We start from the raw sequence: 17652 nt of genomic DNA, 5'->3' as shown, positions 1-17652 counted from the left end.
TCTGTTGCTTAAGAACTAATCATTTAAGTGTAAAATCTACTCAATTCCTTTTTGATTTTTCTGTTATCCATGACATCCACTGGAAATACAGATGATCTCAAAATGCACACTCCTTTATTATTCTGAGAGCATAGCATAATTTCCTTCAGAACAGAATTAAACAATGCAGCTTTTAGAGACAAGTCCTATTGAGAAAGAGGCTTTACATAGAATTATGTCTGTTAATTATCAAAAAGAAAGGAATATTTTATGGAGAAGGAAGATATGCACATGGACATTGGAAACAAACTCGTAAAAAAAGTTATGACATTGCTAAAGTTAATAATCTGTCAAAGTTTCCATTATAAACTCACCACTCAAGACCCACCAGCAAATCCATAAGCTAGCACACACCCTAGGTGCCCAGCAGGTCTGTTGAGCTTTGCTGCAGAGATGAGGGAGTTTGAAAGGAGCAGAGCAATAAATCATTAGCAGGGACGCCGCAGCTCCCATCCTATGATACGTGTGGCTGTGTGCTGGCTAACGAAGATGGAGGGCACAGTCCAACTGAGACACTTTTTTTAGTGGAGCTGGATTTACCTTGTATTGCCTGCCTTGAAGAGTATAATACAGGTTCAAACAAAGACTTCATAGGCAAGGGATAGTGCTGAAAGACATTCTGAGGTTCACGAAAAGGAGAGGATTTGCATAGCTTCGGTGGGTAATGGAGGCCTCCTGAGGTTTTCATTCACATATAATAGTTATGCATAATGTTATTCAATTGCATTTCTGACTCAGCGTCTCTCTGCTGAATCTTGTTCCCTTTTTCCTTCAGTTCCCTTAATTTAGTTACTCAATGTTATCGTCATGTCCTGTCTCTTTTATGTAGGAGCCCAGACTGCGCAGCCTTCTATCATCAGTGTGCTCTCTACACAGAATAGAAGTGCTGGCGCTACAAAAGAAAGTAAAAAAATATCAACTCCATAAACAAGCCCTTCTCCATAAACTTACCATTAAAATGCGTCTGTAGCTGTCTCTGTCGATGCCCCAGAGCTTGAGATCTGTCTTGGCCTTGACGGTGGCGGCCCGGGGTGTTCCATAGATCAATGCCAGTTCCCCGAAGCTGCCTCCTTCTCCAATGCTGGTGACCCACTCCCCATTGACATAAACCTACCCCAGCGCAAGACGAAAAAAAAGAAGTGAAACCACTTTGGGGACTTAGTTACAGTTTTCCTCCTAGTGCCAGTTACCTCAAAAGCTATTAGTAGTTTCCTTTCTAATTGTCAATGCTGGGGACACAGAAGGAAAACAAGAGCGTAACAGTTTCCGCAGTTGGTCCCCAAAGAGAGCAACAACCCGCTTTGTGGACAGAATTTCAAGTCGTCTTGTTCAGTACAATGACTGTATTTACTCTCCGAGTTTTCAGCTCCCATGGTTAACTGGCATCGTGTTTTCCCTCTTGTGTTCCAGGCTCAGACAGTCAACAAGCAGAACTGTCACAACTTCGGCTTTTTATTAACACTGTCAGACTTGAAAGGAAGGAGATTTGTTGATATGTGTAATGAGGTTTGCTGAAAAGCACCACGGCCATGAAATGAAAACCAGTCAAAACAGGGAAACATCTTTTGAAAAGGAAGATTTTTTTCTTCCCTAAGCCTAGTGCCTCCAACAACCATTTAAATATAACTATTGAGATCTCTTTCTCCCTTTGGGAAGACTACTAAGTGCTTTGGACTTCAGAAGCTGTATGCAGAATTGCTCTTCATCCTTAACATCAGCTCTGCAGAACTTATGAAGCAGTATTTGACCCACAGCCTGTTGAGATAACATATCCTCTCCAAACACAGTATGAATCGATACCACTATCACAGTATTTTTCCTGGATGATGTCTAATTTGAGAAGAATTCCTAAAACCTTCACTGGAGAAAGGACTGGTGCAGATGCTCTCCACTGGGCTGCCTTTTCCTCACTATTGATGGACAATACAGCTCACGAGACATACTAGTGTATTCAAAGACTGGTATGGATTGTGTATTCTGCAGCTTGCTTGTAGGCTTGCTGCTATAAACCTACACAATAAACCCTTTGCATTCTGTTCATGTGTCTGTGAGTTTAGAGGGTAGGAAAGGCTGTGTGCATTTACCCAGCGCAGAATATATCCCAATGTGTTACAGACCGATAACAGCAGAAATCAAACAGAATGAATTTCATTTGTTTGGAAGCCCTGTGAAGAAAAATAATATGAAGAAAATACGCAGGTATCCTCATCTTAAGCAGAAAACTACGGCAAAGGAAAAGACCATAACCTATTACCAATTACCGAGTAACAGACTAGCAGGTTTTAAAAAATATATGAATTAGAACTGTGTTCAAGCTGGGCATGAGAAAAGCCGGTGACCAAAATAAATGAACTGGGGTCAAAATTCAGCGAACTGTTGGTATTAATTTTACTTCTATCTTCATTTTATGATGAAAAGGCTTATTACAAACTACAGCTGGAATCAATCCCAATTTATCTTCCCAATATTCAATTAGGATCTGATCGAGCTCCTACTGAGGTCAGTGAAGTGCTGGTTCAGTAGGAGATGGATGAGGCCATGGAGCAGTTCAGCTGATCAAGAGCAGTATGAGCATCACTGCTGAACTCCAGGCAGTGCTGCAGCTCTCGGTGTTCCTGGAGCATCGGAGGATCGAGGCGCTGAATTAAGGGTAAAAATAATCCCAAACAGGCAGGTGGTAGCAGACTGCCAAGGAAGAGCTCAAGCCATAAAAGCTATAGCTTCATTTCTTCGCCACGACAGAATGAGTGTCCCATAGGAGAATATCACACGAGAGAATAATAACAGCGTTTCCTTTCAAACTTTTACACTCACCACAGAAAGAAAACCGCACAGGACATTGAATCTACTTTTGATTCTCCTCATGATGAAAAAAATGAAAGTGAAAAAAGAAGTTTTAAAAAAAAGCCAGGCAAACCCAAGCACTTTCCTGGTGAAACAAGCAGGTCATACTGTGGCTCCTAGATCTTTTTTTTTGTGAGACAAGCAGGAGAAATGGCTGAATAAAATTAGGATTCTGAAAGGCTTGTAAGATAATGAGAATGCATGAAAATTTTTAAACTCAATTAATCCATTGCAAAATTGTCCAGATGCGTATTTGAATGTAGGGATCCCCCCTTTTCTGTGCAGATTTCACCGGACGGACCCAGGGTTTGCTACAGTACAGCAAGTCATGTCCTCAGTAAAAAGTCACAGGGACGATGGGGAAAATCTAATAATTCCAATGAGTTTTGGACCACATCCTGAATGTCAACTGACATCATTGCATCCTTGACTCTTTTTCAGCACACCAAAAATACACATTTCTATATGCTCTTTTGTTGAAAAGCACAGGTTTTGTTATTGCTGAAGGGTCTGAATTATAAGCGGGAAATAAACTCATTTCAACACATATTTTTTTAAGTAATATGGTGACATTTCTTGTAAAAGCAGTATGCATGATGACTGCAGCTCGGAGAGGGGAATGACACTGGTAAAATACAAGGTAGAATAAGCAAAGGATGGACATTTACTTTTGTACGGCTGTTATAAAGAGAGGCTACTATTAAAATGCTCTAAGACTTCTTTAATTTTGCTGTCTTACTTGACAAGAGTCCCCAAAATGTGTTTGACATCTTGCCTGTAAACAGTTTATGCAAATGGCTGTTCCTCCACCCTATGGGTGTCAGGTTTAAAGTACTCTGAGGTGAAAGCAAACCACTGATCTGACAGTCTTTGGGCCCAGCATTCACTCCCTCAATAAAAATGCCATTTCCGATATCAATCTCCAAAAGAGAAAACAGCTCGAGAATAATTGTTGTTTTCTAGGAGGAAACCCATTGCACTTCATTCTCTGCAAAGGCCTAAGTCAACAATCAACTTTTGTCTTCATGATCAAGTTAAAGAGCATTGACAGAATGTTACAAAGCCATTCTGCCCTTTAACAGAGAGTTCAGCTCCACTATGAATCCCTTTAAAATAGATTTTAAAAAAAAGAAGTAGAAAGGAAAGTAGCTCTGTTTGTAAGGTGTGGGAAGTAAAACTATTTTAGGCTCAGAACAGCTTATGCAAGGCAATGTTATATGGCAGCAGCTCAGACGATCTCCTTCTTTATCCTAAAAATGCTGGGCTGAGGTTTTGGTTCAGGCAATTTTAGGCATTTGTGAACTCTCACCAAAGTGGTGAGTACATAAGTGAATTATTCCTAATTGTTACTTGACCTGCCGATCACAGCTCCGTAGTAGCTGGAACCTTCTTCTTTCATGCAGCTGAAGAAGAATATAGAACTGCAGATGCCCAAATATGACCAAGCCATCAGGACCACCTACTTTCCGCAGATCAAAAGTACTTTAGATTTCTATTGTTTTCCATCATGTAGTATAAGCACTGCAATTTTTGTGGGCTTGAAAATCACACAACTTGGTTAATTTTATTATTTTTTTAGGAGGCAAATGGGAAAAATCTCCTGTGATCTTCAGCAGTTCCTTTCTTCATGGGCTGCGATATACATAGGCGCTAACTGCGAGGGAAAATGCAATGAGTCACACAATGCTCAATGCAAGAGGAATGCATCTTGGCCTCACTCATCTTCGTGTTGTCTAGAGAAGCAGAAAGTAACCTTACCAGGAGCAGTAATATAGCCATTTTACTTCAAAGGCAGGATATGAACATCTATCTCTGAGCTTCACTGGAGTTAATTCACATTTATTTTAATTTTGCATTGCTAATTTCAAGTGAACTTTTAGCTTTTTTTTTTTTTGTGTTTGCCACTTTGTAATCTATGTGGACAATCTAATTTGTTCCAGGCATTGCAACTTTCAGATCTTAAATCCCTTCCCTCGGATCTGTTTGTAATAATTTGTGCTTTGTGTCTTGTCAAGCCTTAATATTTGTTATCCAAACATGAAGATGAGGTTTATTTATTCTTGGAAAAATAAGCAAGCCTTAGACATGAAGGGTATTTATATGTGGGTAATTTTCTTAAGTAAAGCCAGTGCTTTATTTGTAGTATGAATTTGCTTTTCTTAAATATAAATACACGAACTTGGAGACTGCCCTGAAAATCCTTAAAAATTCGAGCTGAAAAACTCCAAACTTTAAAATGTTCTGTTTCAAATTTCAAAAAGCATCTTTCTGAAATTAGAAAGATCATTAATGATGGAAGAATTCAAACCAAAAGCAATCTAAGGAATCTAACCATAAATATATCTAGTTTTAAAATCCAACAGTATTCTCACATAAACCATCATGTAATTTTCATCTTTGTATATACAAATTAGACAGTTTGTATATAAGAATAAGGGCTTCAAGAAGATTTGACCTGCAATCAAAAGATAATCTTGTCTATTGTCTACAATATTCATGTATAGCTCCACATATAGATTTATACAGAAAAATCCAGAACTTACTTTAGAAAAAATACTGAAAAGTTTTCATTTTTATTTTTACCATACTATAGTTTGGCTGCTGTTGTTTTACAAGAAGAAAACTTGAGAATGACTGTAGAGAAAGTTGCTGTGACATTAAATAGAATAGGAAGTTGTTGAGTCTGAAAAAAATACATCTGTTTTAAAAGGGTAGTTGCCGGTGCTTTTTAAAGTAAAAAATGTGAGGTTGTAAGATTAAAATAATGAACAGGAAGTCATTTTTATATTTAGAAATATGGATTAGAGATTTTTGCAAGACATACTTTAGCAGGTACTTTCAACGTCTTTACTGGAAACTATAATTTAAGCTCTGCCAGCTACTTTTTGGCATACGTTCACATTTGTCTGAGCAGAAAAGCTTCCGGTAGACAATTGACCTCTAAGACTTCAAACCTCATGCCATCATCTACCTCACATAAACTTTATCCATCTGCAGGGCTGGGTCACGAGTTAACAGTTCTCCTCAACCCTGAAGTGCTAAGGAGGAAGAGCGCAACTAATGACGCTGTAATGTCCTTTGCCCTCCAATGACAGCTTTGGTCAAAGCATACCTGGCCTGTAGTACACCGTGTATGAGAGGAAAACCCCAGGTTCTCCAAGACCTACCTCTTCCTGATTTCTAAAAAGCCTTCTTTTACATCTGCAAATTTGTGCCCTTCTCCCTTGGCCCGCAGTCCATGGGAGTGTGCTTGCCAACGGAAGGGTATTGAGTCTTCCTTGGCTGTCCATAGTAACATCAAGAAGGAAATGTCCAGATACTTTATTCTATGCTAACGAGGCTTGTTTATACCCTAAGAACGTGTAAGAGTTGAGGATAAAGTGTTACTATATTTAAAAATATTTTATTGTACTTCTAATTTGACTCAGATTATTTTTAAGGGAAGGTATTAGAATGCTCTTACTTACTCTTTGGGGTGCCTATGCCAAAACTCTAACAGTAAATTACTTTTAAATGGTGCAGGTTTTTAAACTCAAAAACCACACACCGATTTTGTTATTCTGGCTTTCCCGGTGGTTTCTGCTTGGTTTTGGTTGCTTGGTTGATATATTATTATTTTTTTTTCAGTTTTGCCGTTACTTTCTTCCAGGTGATGGGGATTTTGTGATAGTAATTGCAACCTCCTTTATGTATATCTTTGCATGTGTATGAAAACCCGGGTACTTATCAGTCATGATGTTCTCAGAGTAAATTGCTCCTTGAATCCGCCAGTCCTGGTATACCTGCCACTCTGTGCAGCTCAGGGAAATGATGAAGGCAGATAGCCTGGCCAGGGGTTAAAAGCCTCCATGCATATGCCAACACCAGCTGAACTAGGCAGAAAATGGCTTGAGGCTCTAAGTCTCGGGGTCAATTGTCTACTTTCCAAGTCGCTTTTTTTCTTGGAGAAGGGTGGAAGCATGCCAAAAAAGTATCTGGCAAGGCTTAAATGAACTGCAGCTCGCTTACTAGCAGTCTGGATTTTCTTCAGACAACAAGGATTTTAGCACTGCTGCCCAGAAAGTGGAATAACTCTTCTGGGGAGCACTATATACGGTGTGACAGTGCACACCCCTGGGGTCTGGGAGCTGCTGCCTTATACAGGAGCAAGTTACTCTGCAGTGAGTGCCCTGGGACAGACTTTACTCTGTAGGGGAAAATGGGCTCGCATCCCTGCACCTTCCCAGGAAAGACAGTTAACGTAGGTAACTCCTGCAGCTACCAGGGTGGAGTTGCAACTTGCTCCTGAATGAGCGAATGCTTCTTGTGCCTTCCACAGCATCTTGCAAAGGAATTCAGTGTGTGTTTTGACTGAAGATATAGGAAAGGCATAGGAAGGAGAGAACCCAGCTGAGGAGATGAGGAGAGCAGTGGTAAGGTGCAGCAGGATGAAAGAAGGGGGATGCTGAAGTGGGACAGCATGAGAGCTGGTCACACATGAGTCTTGCAAGGCTCAGAGGGGTCAGGAGCTTTGGCTGCCCCTGGAATAAGCTCAGTACAAACTACATCTCTTAAGACTTGTTAGGATGTATTTGTCCCGCAGCTCTTGTCAGAAAACTGTCCATACTTTTGCCTGAGAAGTGTGAGGGTGACATTATTGTGGATCTGTCATTTTGACCTGTCCTAGCAGATATAGGCTGATTTTGGCAAGTAGGGGAGTAGGGATTGAGAATGTTTGTCAAAGCAAAGTAGTGATCTTCTTGAAGAAACTCATTGCATTCATTGCTTAGAAAATCTGCTGTTGCAAGTCTCACAGACAAGGCAGGAAAAATTTATATCCTGTATCATAGCTAAGTGACTGGAGGACTGCAAACTACTCAGAATACAAAGAAAACTTCTGCCTTCAACTCTAAGTGTAAAATAAAGCTATGCACTATGCTCCCTCTTCAGCAAAACAGTGAGCCCCACTGCAGGCAACAGAATTGCTCACATGCTTAGAGGAGGACTGGTGCTTAGCTCGTCAAATCAGGGGTCAGGGATAAATTTTTCAAAAACATCTATCCAGCTTAAGAGCCTACACGTAATTGCATTGCAGCAGCACTGAGGTCAGTTAGCCACTGTGGTAGTTTTTCAGATTTTACCCCAAATCCTGCATCAGGACCCTCACAGGTCCCTGAATTGTTCTGGGAAATGTAAGATTATTCTGCAAAAGACTTTAATGGACTCAAAAAATGATCAATGAAAAATGATCTGGACACAGATCTCTTCTTGGGCCACTTGTGGTCAAGATTATTTACAAATTTCAACTTGCCTTAAAACCATGGAGAATCTCTGATATACAAGTAACGTGAGGCAGTAAAGGTGTTTCTGAGCAGATGTTAGGATATACCTGGCAAGGAAACTAAGATGTCATCTTACCCGACAGAGAATACAGCAACCAGTGCTCTAAACAAGTCCTTCACTGTTTGCAGAGCCACAGCCATGTTGGCCATAAGTGGCAACCACCAGCCACAGAAAATCCACAAACCACCTTGTGCAATGGTTTTTAAGTAAACACGAAGCTGGCGGGGCCCTGGACATTTATTTTCCCCATTTTGTCACTGCTTTGTAAGAGTGATGTGTGCATATGGAAGGTGATCTTTTTTGCAATCCATTGCAAGAGCTTTGCTGACTAGTTTCTGATGCCATTCGGTCCCCCACTAGCCCTGAGCCAGACACAGAAGAAAACTTTCCTAAAGGTTTTGAGCGAGAACAAATTATTTTTAAAGAGGATTAATCTATAACTTCAATATGTGCATTTGCGTATGTTTGTGGGTCTGATTCAAAGCCAGTGAACTCATTAAGCTCAGTATCAGCCCGTAACCAATTATTTTAAAATTAAATTTTAGCGCTGTTCTATAAATACTCTTCTTTTATTTTCTAGCCCTGTGGATGTGGCAATGTTTGCTATTGAGAGGTATGCCTGATAGGAACAGTGAGTCAGACGGATTTCCTGAGGAGCAACTTCCAGAGGCAGAGGCAGCATGTGAGGTTTCTCAGTTCCCAACAATACCAATTAGATGGTCTCCTGACACAAACAGACTGCTAAAAAAAAAGCAACTTTCACTAAAATAACTGTATGCCTCCTGCCCGGATTTAAAATAAATTACTTTCTTCTTTAAATATGCCAAACAAAACTCATCTGGGCATCCAAAGAGCAACGTTGCTAATAAGCAAGCCTCTCCTATCCAACAGATGTGGATACGTAAGGTGTGTGTAGAAAATTCAGTCAAATGAGGAACCTGTAGCAAAACTGCAAAAGGGTGAGTTCCATAGGGGATGAAAATGATAAGAGGCGAATAGGTTACGATTTGCAAGCCAGGTTCAGAAAGAAGCTTCTTTTCAAAGACTCGCTGATTAAACCACCGCATACTCCTGTAAACATTTTGTGGTCTAACAGATCGCTTTACACTTATAATAATCCTTGCTTTATTAATATGCTGCATTGTTCGTATATTTGGACCTAATTTTAAAAGCAAATTAAGGTTTCTAAGATGAAACTTGCTGCCTTAGGCTGCATCTCAATTTGGTAAAAAAACCCAACAAAAAACCAACACATGAGTTAAGCTAACTGATTAAAGAAAATATTTTCCTTATGGTTGATCTGAACCCTCAGGTGCATTCCAGCATGGTGGCCTGCTCTGCCAAAGACTGCACACCTCCAGGTGTGGTTAGGGTTCTGAAGGTAATGTCATTTGTTTGGTTTTGATACCATATTTTCCTGCTTGGAATGGACAAATAAGCTAGGATGTAAAACATGCCAATTACGAAATTATGCACAAATGACTTAACACAACAGAAACAAAGTAATGAGACCAATCCTGTGAAATTTATTTCAAGAGGAAAGGAGACAGAACCACAGCACATGGCTGGATCAAGCTGTGTGCCAGAGCATACAACTTTATTATGTAGCTTCAAAATAAATATTATACTGTAAGAGCGTACTTACATCCACCTCGCCTTGGTCAATCACATAGAAGTTGTCTCCTTCATCACCTGGAAGCAAAATACAAAAGGTGATTGTTTCCTGAAGGTCTGCTAAACTATTCAATAATTTCCTGTCTCTAGAATCAATCCTGTACATATATGCACAGGTTTGTACACCAGATTACTTACCAAGAGATTCATTTTCTGAAACATCCTTGCCTATTTGCCTTCATAAATCAAAATATTGCTATCATTTCTTCCTATTAATATCTTTCAATTGCATTAATTTATCTCTTTGGATTGATTCAACACTTCACTCAGTGTAAACACACAAGAGGCTTTAATATAGCCTGAGGGTAATGAAGTCCTCCACAACACGCTGCAGGCACGCAGGTAAGTTGCCAAGTGCGATAACTACGATACAGCACAATGAGGTGTTGAATATTCCCAACAGCCATACAAATATTTTCCATCTCTAATTACTCTCAGCTAGCCTGTGCCACCCTTACGCCTTCTGAGCTGCAGTTTACTTCCTGACTATCTTCAGTTAAAGAATGAACATTTTAATTTGAAGTGCTATTTATCAACATTTAACTGTAGCACTTTGAAACCCTGGACACCTACAGTGTGGTTTTGTAGATCTCTGCACATGTAGCAAAAGACCTGCATCTGTGAACTTATGATATAGCTGCACACTTAAAAGCTTTTGGAATATGGTTATTCTTCCCGTTAAACAAAGAGGGGGAAATCTCAAATGCAGAGATGTGAATTGTACAATCTTAGCAAACATACAAGGGAAAAAATAAGAGGAAGAATTACCCTGTTGTATGACAGTTTCTCCTGCGATGTGTGTGACGGGGAACATGGCATCGAATATGTCACTAGGAAAAAAAAAAAAAAGAAACATTTAGTAATGAATCAGACCTATTTCTTATCTAGCCAGTAGACCTATCTTCCTTGTTTCCTTTAGCCTTCATTAACAGATTTTGCAGGGAAAAAAAAAAGGGGGAAAACATTAGTTGTAACTGGAAAATGGGCCCCTGCTTGGCAAGAAATCAAAATAACTAGTTAGGCACAACCTTGTGTTTTAAAACTAAGTGAGACTGTGATTCAGTGCATGCTATTTTGAAAGAACTCCTAAATTATATGCATATAGTGGCCTATATATGCATATAGGCCACTTCTTACAGTACTGCACGAACTAGCCAGCCTGAGTATTTTATTGTCTAAGCAGACGGACTTCAGATTTTCAGCTGCGATCGGTATGTGTCACAGCAGTAATTGCTAGATGCCTAAACGGGAGCTCTCCTCTTCTGAACATCTGGCCTCACATTTACAAGCAAAACCTGTTCCACAATACAGAGCACATTTGGAAAGGTAGATGGCTCTGAATTAATGTAGCATAAGAGCTGGCAAGAGATTGCACTCACAGTGCAGAAGAGGCCAAACTCTGAAAATCTTTGTGAGTTACTCGTGAGAAGGGAATTTGACCAATGCTACAGAAACACCAAAGCTGCAGAAGAGCCTTGTGCTCATTAATCATCGCTGAATTACACACCTTACTGTGGTCTCCGGCATACTGTCACATAGCCTTAAAAGGCCAGGCAGAGCAGTAAGGACGGGAATGCACCCTGCACCAACACTTTGGGCAACTTGCCCAAATCCAGTCCTTTGTTTATTGAGGGAGACAGCAGGCTCCCTGGAGCCAGGGCTTCCTTTCCCCACATCGGATTTTGGGGAACTTATTTTCAGAAGCATGAACTGCGCCGAGACAGGCGCTCCCCACCTCTCTTCCCCTTCCTATGCATCAGTCTCAAGGGCTAAAGGAAATAGCTCCCCAACACAAACAAAAGGCAGCAAGGAGGAGTTGTTAACCAGTCTCTTCCCTGGTCTGGTCTAGGAATGGTCCATCCAGGGACCACCAATGACAGTGGCGAGATGAAACGCTTCCACTTGGAATGGAGCAAAGTCCGCGCAATTGTAATGGAGCACAAAGGACGAAGAAGCCTAAAATTTTCACCAAAATAGCCAGAAGATCAGCAAACAAACCCATGCTGCATTTCAATGCCTTATATGGGAAATGCATATTGTAAAATCCCATTATTAGCTTATTTCCTGTTCAACTGTTCCAGAATTTATTCAGGCTCAGTTCTAGGAAATGTTTCACTCCTAAGTTCAAATTGGTCATGTCTTTCCTCTTCAGCAGCCAGAATGTTTTTGCTCAGTATCGCAGCTCTGCATCAGCACCACTTGTAGGAGAACTGGGAGATTTCAAACCAGGCACCTCCCGGTGCTCTGCAGTACCTGCAAGGGATGCTTAGCCTGTGACCTACAATAAAATGGTATATTTTATCCCTGTTGTTTCATCAGGCCCACCCTGTGCTATTCCTACTCACGTTCAGTAAATACCTCCACCACGGATAAAAAGCCTGCTCAGAGGCTCTAGGGACAAACCTTTCTCACCTCAGTCTGAGCACCAATGCAAAGATCTATAATAAACTATTCTGAAAAGTCTGTGGACTGTATTCTTAAATCCACTAAACTTATTTGTCCAGTTCAAGGGACTTCCCTGTTGGCAGAAGGCTTCTGTCTGGCGCAGGCTGTGGAGTGGGTCCCTGTGCCAACCCTCGGTGTCCTCAGCCTAAAAGAAATGGGAGCTGAGGTTCAGATGGGATGGGGTGACGTACCATGATGGTAGGTGCCAAACTGGAACATAAGGGACCTTATGTCAATGAGGCAAGCCAAACTATTCTTCAGGAACTCTGGGACCCGGAATTTTGGTATCTCAGGGCCTCTTTTGCCTCCCCACGGTTTCCCCTTGGCTGTGCCTGGGCATGTCACAGAGCTTTAAGAATGGTCCTGCAGCCTGCAAAAGATTTACTGGAGGGAACGGCACTCTGCGTGGCAAAGAAAGTCTTGCGATACATCCAAAAATAGGCACAACACTGTGAATATCAATAACCAATCCAAACTGTGACTCTTTGAACAAACTTGGAAACTATTTTTTTGAAATAGAAATGCAGAGGAAATAACTACTCACAGTTTCGGCCTTTCATCTTTATTTTAAGGCTATATTTTATTTATAACTTAACAATTGACTGTACAAACAGTGCCCAATAAATTATGCATAGCACTGCACCCTTCTCCAAAATGTTCTACATCTCATTTCTACAACACCCTTTAGTTTTATCAGAAAAACTCTTTAACACTCACAGACTAAAACTTTCAGTTGTCGCTGTAACAAACCCAACGTCTATTAGCAGCAACAGCAGTTTTACACTAATCTTCTGCTGTGTAGCGGTGCAGCAGAGTATTAGTGTCAGTATTCTAGCACCCCATATACGATGCGTTTCAGTGAAGTCTTCATCTTATTAGACCAAGACTTGGATTTTTAGCGACCTTTGAAGGACACATCATCGAACATTAGTCTAAAATATATATGAACATACAGACACACAAGGTCCCCAAAGTCATGGTGATGCTGATTTACATCTCCAAAGTAAAACAAGGGCTTATCTTTGATAAATAAATGTAAGTGACGCATAATATCATGACTACCACTGGAAACACATCATCATGTTTCTTTTCTACTAGGGAACTATTGTTCTTAATTGATACGGTTAGGCCAAGATCTCTCACAGTGATTAATGAGTCAGAGTGTTTCTGGTTTTGGATGCTCAATTTGAGATTCATTAAATAGACTCAGATCTCAGATGATATGGGTCAGCAGGCAGCCTCAATGTTTCTCAACCTACAAGCCTGGCAGCCAAGAACTGGGACATTCAGAATACCACCACAGAAAACCACCCTTCTGGAAATTATCATCTCCTAAAGTACCAAATGCTTAAGGTCCCTGTATGAAATTTGGCTTTTGGTTTAATTCAGACTAAGTATAGAATCTGTTTGGAAATTTTTCTTATTGCATTTATCCTTGGTGTCTGAAATAAACACAAAAATGTCACAAGGATCAATAGACCAAAATATTTTGAAAATTTGAAAAATTTGTTTCTGACCCAAGCCAAAATCTGAAACTACAATAAACAGACATTTTCCACCTCCTCAATAAATGTCCGATGCTCCACATTCAGTTTCAGCCATGTGTCCTGGGTCTGTACTATGTAGAGAAAACAAGCTTTAAATACTGAATAAGAAGTGGCACTTGCTAAAGGCATAAACAATACGGCCAAGGTCAAAAATATGGCCTGTTGTTTTTTTTCCTGTACCACGCACCTGTTTATAAGACATTCAAAATCACTCTCTGCCCATTACAGTAAAAAAACACCCTTACAAATACAGTGCTGCAACCATCTCACCACCAAGCAGATTGCAGCTATGGTCTCCCACAGCTCTGCTAAAAGTAGGTAGTTGTATTTCTTGGGTTTGAAGGTTTTGTTAAATAATTAGGGCCAAACACACAGATACACATTCCTAACAACCAAAATGTTTTTCAAGCACAAGCAGGTTTTATTCCAGCATAAAGCCAGAAAATCAGTAGTTAAGTCTTCACCAAATGTTGAGCTGCCATGATTTCATCTTCTGTCTGAGCTGCAGCACCAAGAACACAGCAGCCTCTGTCTTCTGCCCCTGCACCAGCTCTTTAACTGTTGACTGCTAACGATGCTGTGCACTGAATTGATATGGAAATGCTTTGATTTTTTGCCAGGATTTTTATGATTGTGCCGTAAACGAGAACTGCTCAGAGGGATTTCCTTCTTTTGTTGAAAATGTATCATTTGCCTTGTTTCCAGATGACTTATTCAGGTGATGGAAGAAGAAAACAGGGCACCAGTTCTGGTATTTCAGCTGTTGTTTCATGAGACTGCAACCAAGAGAGATGCACTGCACCCAGCATGTCCCCGGCTCAGCATCAGTACTTGGAAGGCTCTTTCTCACCATCTCCAGAGCCAAAGCTTTTGACAGGCTTTGCAATTTTTTGACAGCTTCCCTATCTACTTCCAGAGGATCTGTATCTGGTTACTCACTGCATCTGGAGTCAAACATTTGTTCCCATCAGAAGGTATCAAGGGCAATTTTTGGCTTGCAAGCGTAGCTGCAGGTAGGACTGTATGTACCCGAATATTCCCATTTGGATCCAAAGGGAGACACTAGCAGGACATTACTGATGTTTTCCAGGGGGATTTCTGCACATTTAATTCTTTGTAACTTTTTGATAGCATCATTCACAAACAAATTACAAGAAAAGATTGTGAGCAGCATAGAACATACAGAGAGCAGTTAACTAGTCCAACAAAGTGAAACCAAGAAATGCGTTTAGACATGAAATCTCTATCTATTCAATCAAAAAATACCATCTGTCTTCTTAGGGAATATCGAAATTTAAAAGACTTTTTTTAAAAGGTCAAAGATATCAAAGGCTTGCAGCAAGTTTTAACACATAAAGTGTCTTCCATGAGCATGCAGAAGAATTGCAAACAACTGCGATCAGACCTGAAATCACGGGGCTGATCCTCTGCTGTCTGTCATCTGTAATGACTTCTGGCTGCCTGTCCATGTTGAGCTAATTCCCTTTTCATGCAAAGAAGGAAAACTCCACTCAAATCAATGAGACTGCAGCTATTCAGACCAGCAAAGAGTCTATCACGGCGATTGCAAAATAAATATGATGAAACATTTTGCTGGTTTAATTCAGTAGCATTTTATAGACCCCATTTGCCAAGATGTGATTGTGCTAAGAGGAAGCTAGTAGAGAGGGGAGGGCCAAGGGGTTCTCTTTCTCTCGAGAAAAAGTGAGTGATAAAAATAAATCATCTCATCTGCTGTTATACCGAGGCTGCTTGGAGCTGACGTAGAATATGAGATAGAAAAAAAAAAATCATATGCAGTGTAGGTAATACAGCACTGGCAATGGGTAACCGAGAAGAAGCTTGTTAAAACAAAGCGAGAGAAGGAGGATTCCAAGCACTTTCAGATCCAGACCATGGCAATGGCCAAAATAGGGAAACTATGTAAGACAATTTATCAGTTTCACAATCAGATTTCTTTCCAGCCCTTGCTGTGCTGAATGCATTGCAGGAAAGGAAAAATGGAAGAGACAAAACGTATACGTGTTAGGCAAAAATGGAAAATTCTCGTTATACCTGCAGGTTATAATTTGTCAGAGTTCAATCAGAACCATTTCAATTGTGCAGGCTTCAATGTGTGTGCTATACAGAGTTTTTTCTTGTTTTGCTATCTCTCTAGCAAAACAAAGCAAGCCCTGTATTGTGGGGGATAGCTTTAAAAGATATGTAGCTGCTCTGGCATAATTCAACAAAAGACATGCAACATTTTCTCGGAGTGAGGCTGCCCCAGCAGGAGGATTCCAGTGTTTTAAACCTTTTCTGCTTACATACCTTTGAAGTTTGGTAAACAGAGTTGATAGTAACTCCACCTTTCTTTAGCTGTAGCTCTTATATCTGGGAGTTATTTTTAGATTTCTAAAGTTTGGGGGGGAGGGGGTGTCTCCTCGTGTATGTTTAGGATTTTCTCATGATTCATTTCCTGAAAAGATAACAACTTTCTAGCAATCATTCTAACTGCTTCTCCTGCCCTGTGAGGATGAAGAGCACAGAATTTAAACCAGACGAGTGGCTTCCATTAACATCTATGTAGTGAAGGAATAAATTCAGTACTTTACCACTGAATGAAATGCAAAGGTCTGTGCTATACGTAAGTACAAGGCTTCGCTCCATACTGCCCGTTCCTAGGAATGCTGCATGTCCTTGCTGATGTATAATACTGAAATCACGGAGAAACGGTTACTATTATTTACTGATTATTGAGAATAAAAGGAATGCACACAGGTAAAATAAAATATTCCTTTTTAGAGGTATTTAAAATTAATAGCCCCGAGCTTACAGTTGCTATAATCAAATATGTGGTGTCACAGGCATGTACCTATGAGTCGGTACTGAAGCCTTAACAAAAACATTATCCATCTGCTTCTGTTAATTTCCTTTCCTGTTAGGACAGCAACAAATTAATTATAGCACCATACAAAGCTATTAACAATTGAGAATATTTAATTACTTCATTATAGTAGCCAATGTTTAGGTATTATTACAATGAAGACATGCATTACTTTTATTTTAACGACCGTATAAGTCTTTGAAATCGAACATGAGAAGACATTCTAAATGGCAGGTTAAAATTAAAGTCCATGTCTAATTCTCTAACATTTATCAAGTCACAAGTCCACATAACTAACAGGCATGTGAAATAGAAATAAATAAAAAATTGTCATCTTCTATTTCTGTGAAGTAATTCCATTTTTACTGTTTTAAGAAGTTCTTTTATAGGTTCATAAAAATATTACACCAAATGAACTAAATGCAACTTTATGAGCAGCGCATCAAGTCATTTTACAGACTCCGTACATCTACAAGTCAATGGTTCACATCATCTTCCGCATGTTAACAATAGCTTTCAAAGAGAAAGAGTTTCTGCAGGGACTTTCATCTGGAAAACCATCTGCCACGGCCAACAAGAGGGTGACCCTCTAGAAAGGGGCCAAGCCTTGTGAATCAAGAGTAAGAAGGTGTGGTGGGTTGACCCTGGCTGAGGGCCAAGTGCCCACCAGAGCCACTCTATCACTCCCCTCCTTCACTAGGCAGGGGACAAAAAGTGCAACGAAAAGTTTGTGGGTCGAGATAAGGACAGGGAGAGATCACTCACTAATTATCGTCACGAGCAAAACAGACTGAACTTAGAGAGGGAATTCATCTAATTTATTCCTAAGCAAAACAGAATAGAGGAATGAGAAATAAAACCAAATCTTAAAACACCTCCCCCCACCCCTCCCATCTTCCCGGGCTCAACTTCACT

General features: G+C 40.2%; 1 protein-coding gene across 3 annotated transcripts in view; it reads right to left on the bottom strand.

Annotated features, from left to right (window-relative positions):
• PRKAR1B (protein kinase cAMP-dependent type I regulatory subunit beta) overlaps window positions 1-17652 on the bottom strand; it is a 102005-nt gene that overhangs the window by 32496 nt on the left and 51857 nt on the right. For all 3 annotated transcript variants that reach the window (XM_075768169.1, XM_075768172.1, XM_075768170.1), the window contains exons 5-7: window positions 10648-10709; window positions 9851-9897; window positions 991-1149 (exon numbers count right to left, since the gene is read on the bottom strand). In XM_075768169.1, the coding sequence (XP_075624284.1) occupies window positions 991-1149; window positions 9851-9897; window positions 10648-10709 (268 nt within the window). The remainder of the gene's footprint in view (window positions 1-990; window positions 1150-9850; window positions 9898-10647; window positions 10710-17652) is intronic.

Source organism: Balearica regulorum, chromosome 15, assembly GCF_011004875.1.
Source record: "Balearica regulorum gibbericeps isolate bBalReg1 chromosome 15, bBalReg1.pri, whole genome shotgun sequence".
Taxonomy (NCBI): Eukaryota; Metazoa; Chordata; class Aves; order Gruiformes; family Gruidae; genus Balearica; species Balearica regulorum.
This window is presented reverse-complemented; position numbering and strand designations above follow the sequence as displayed.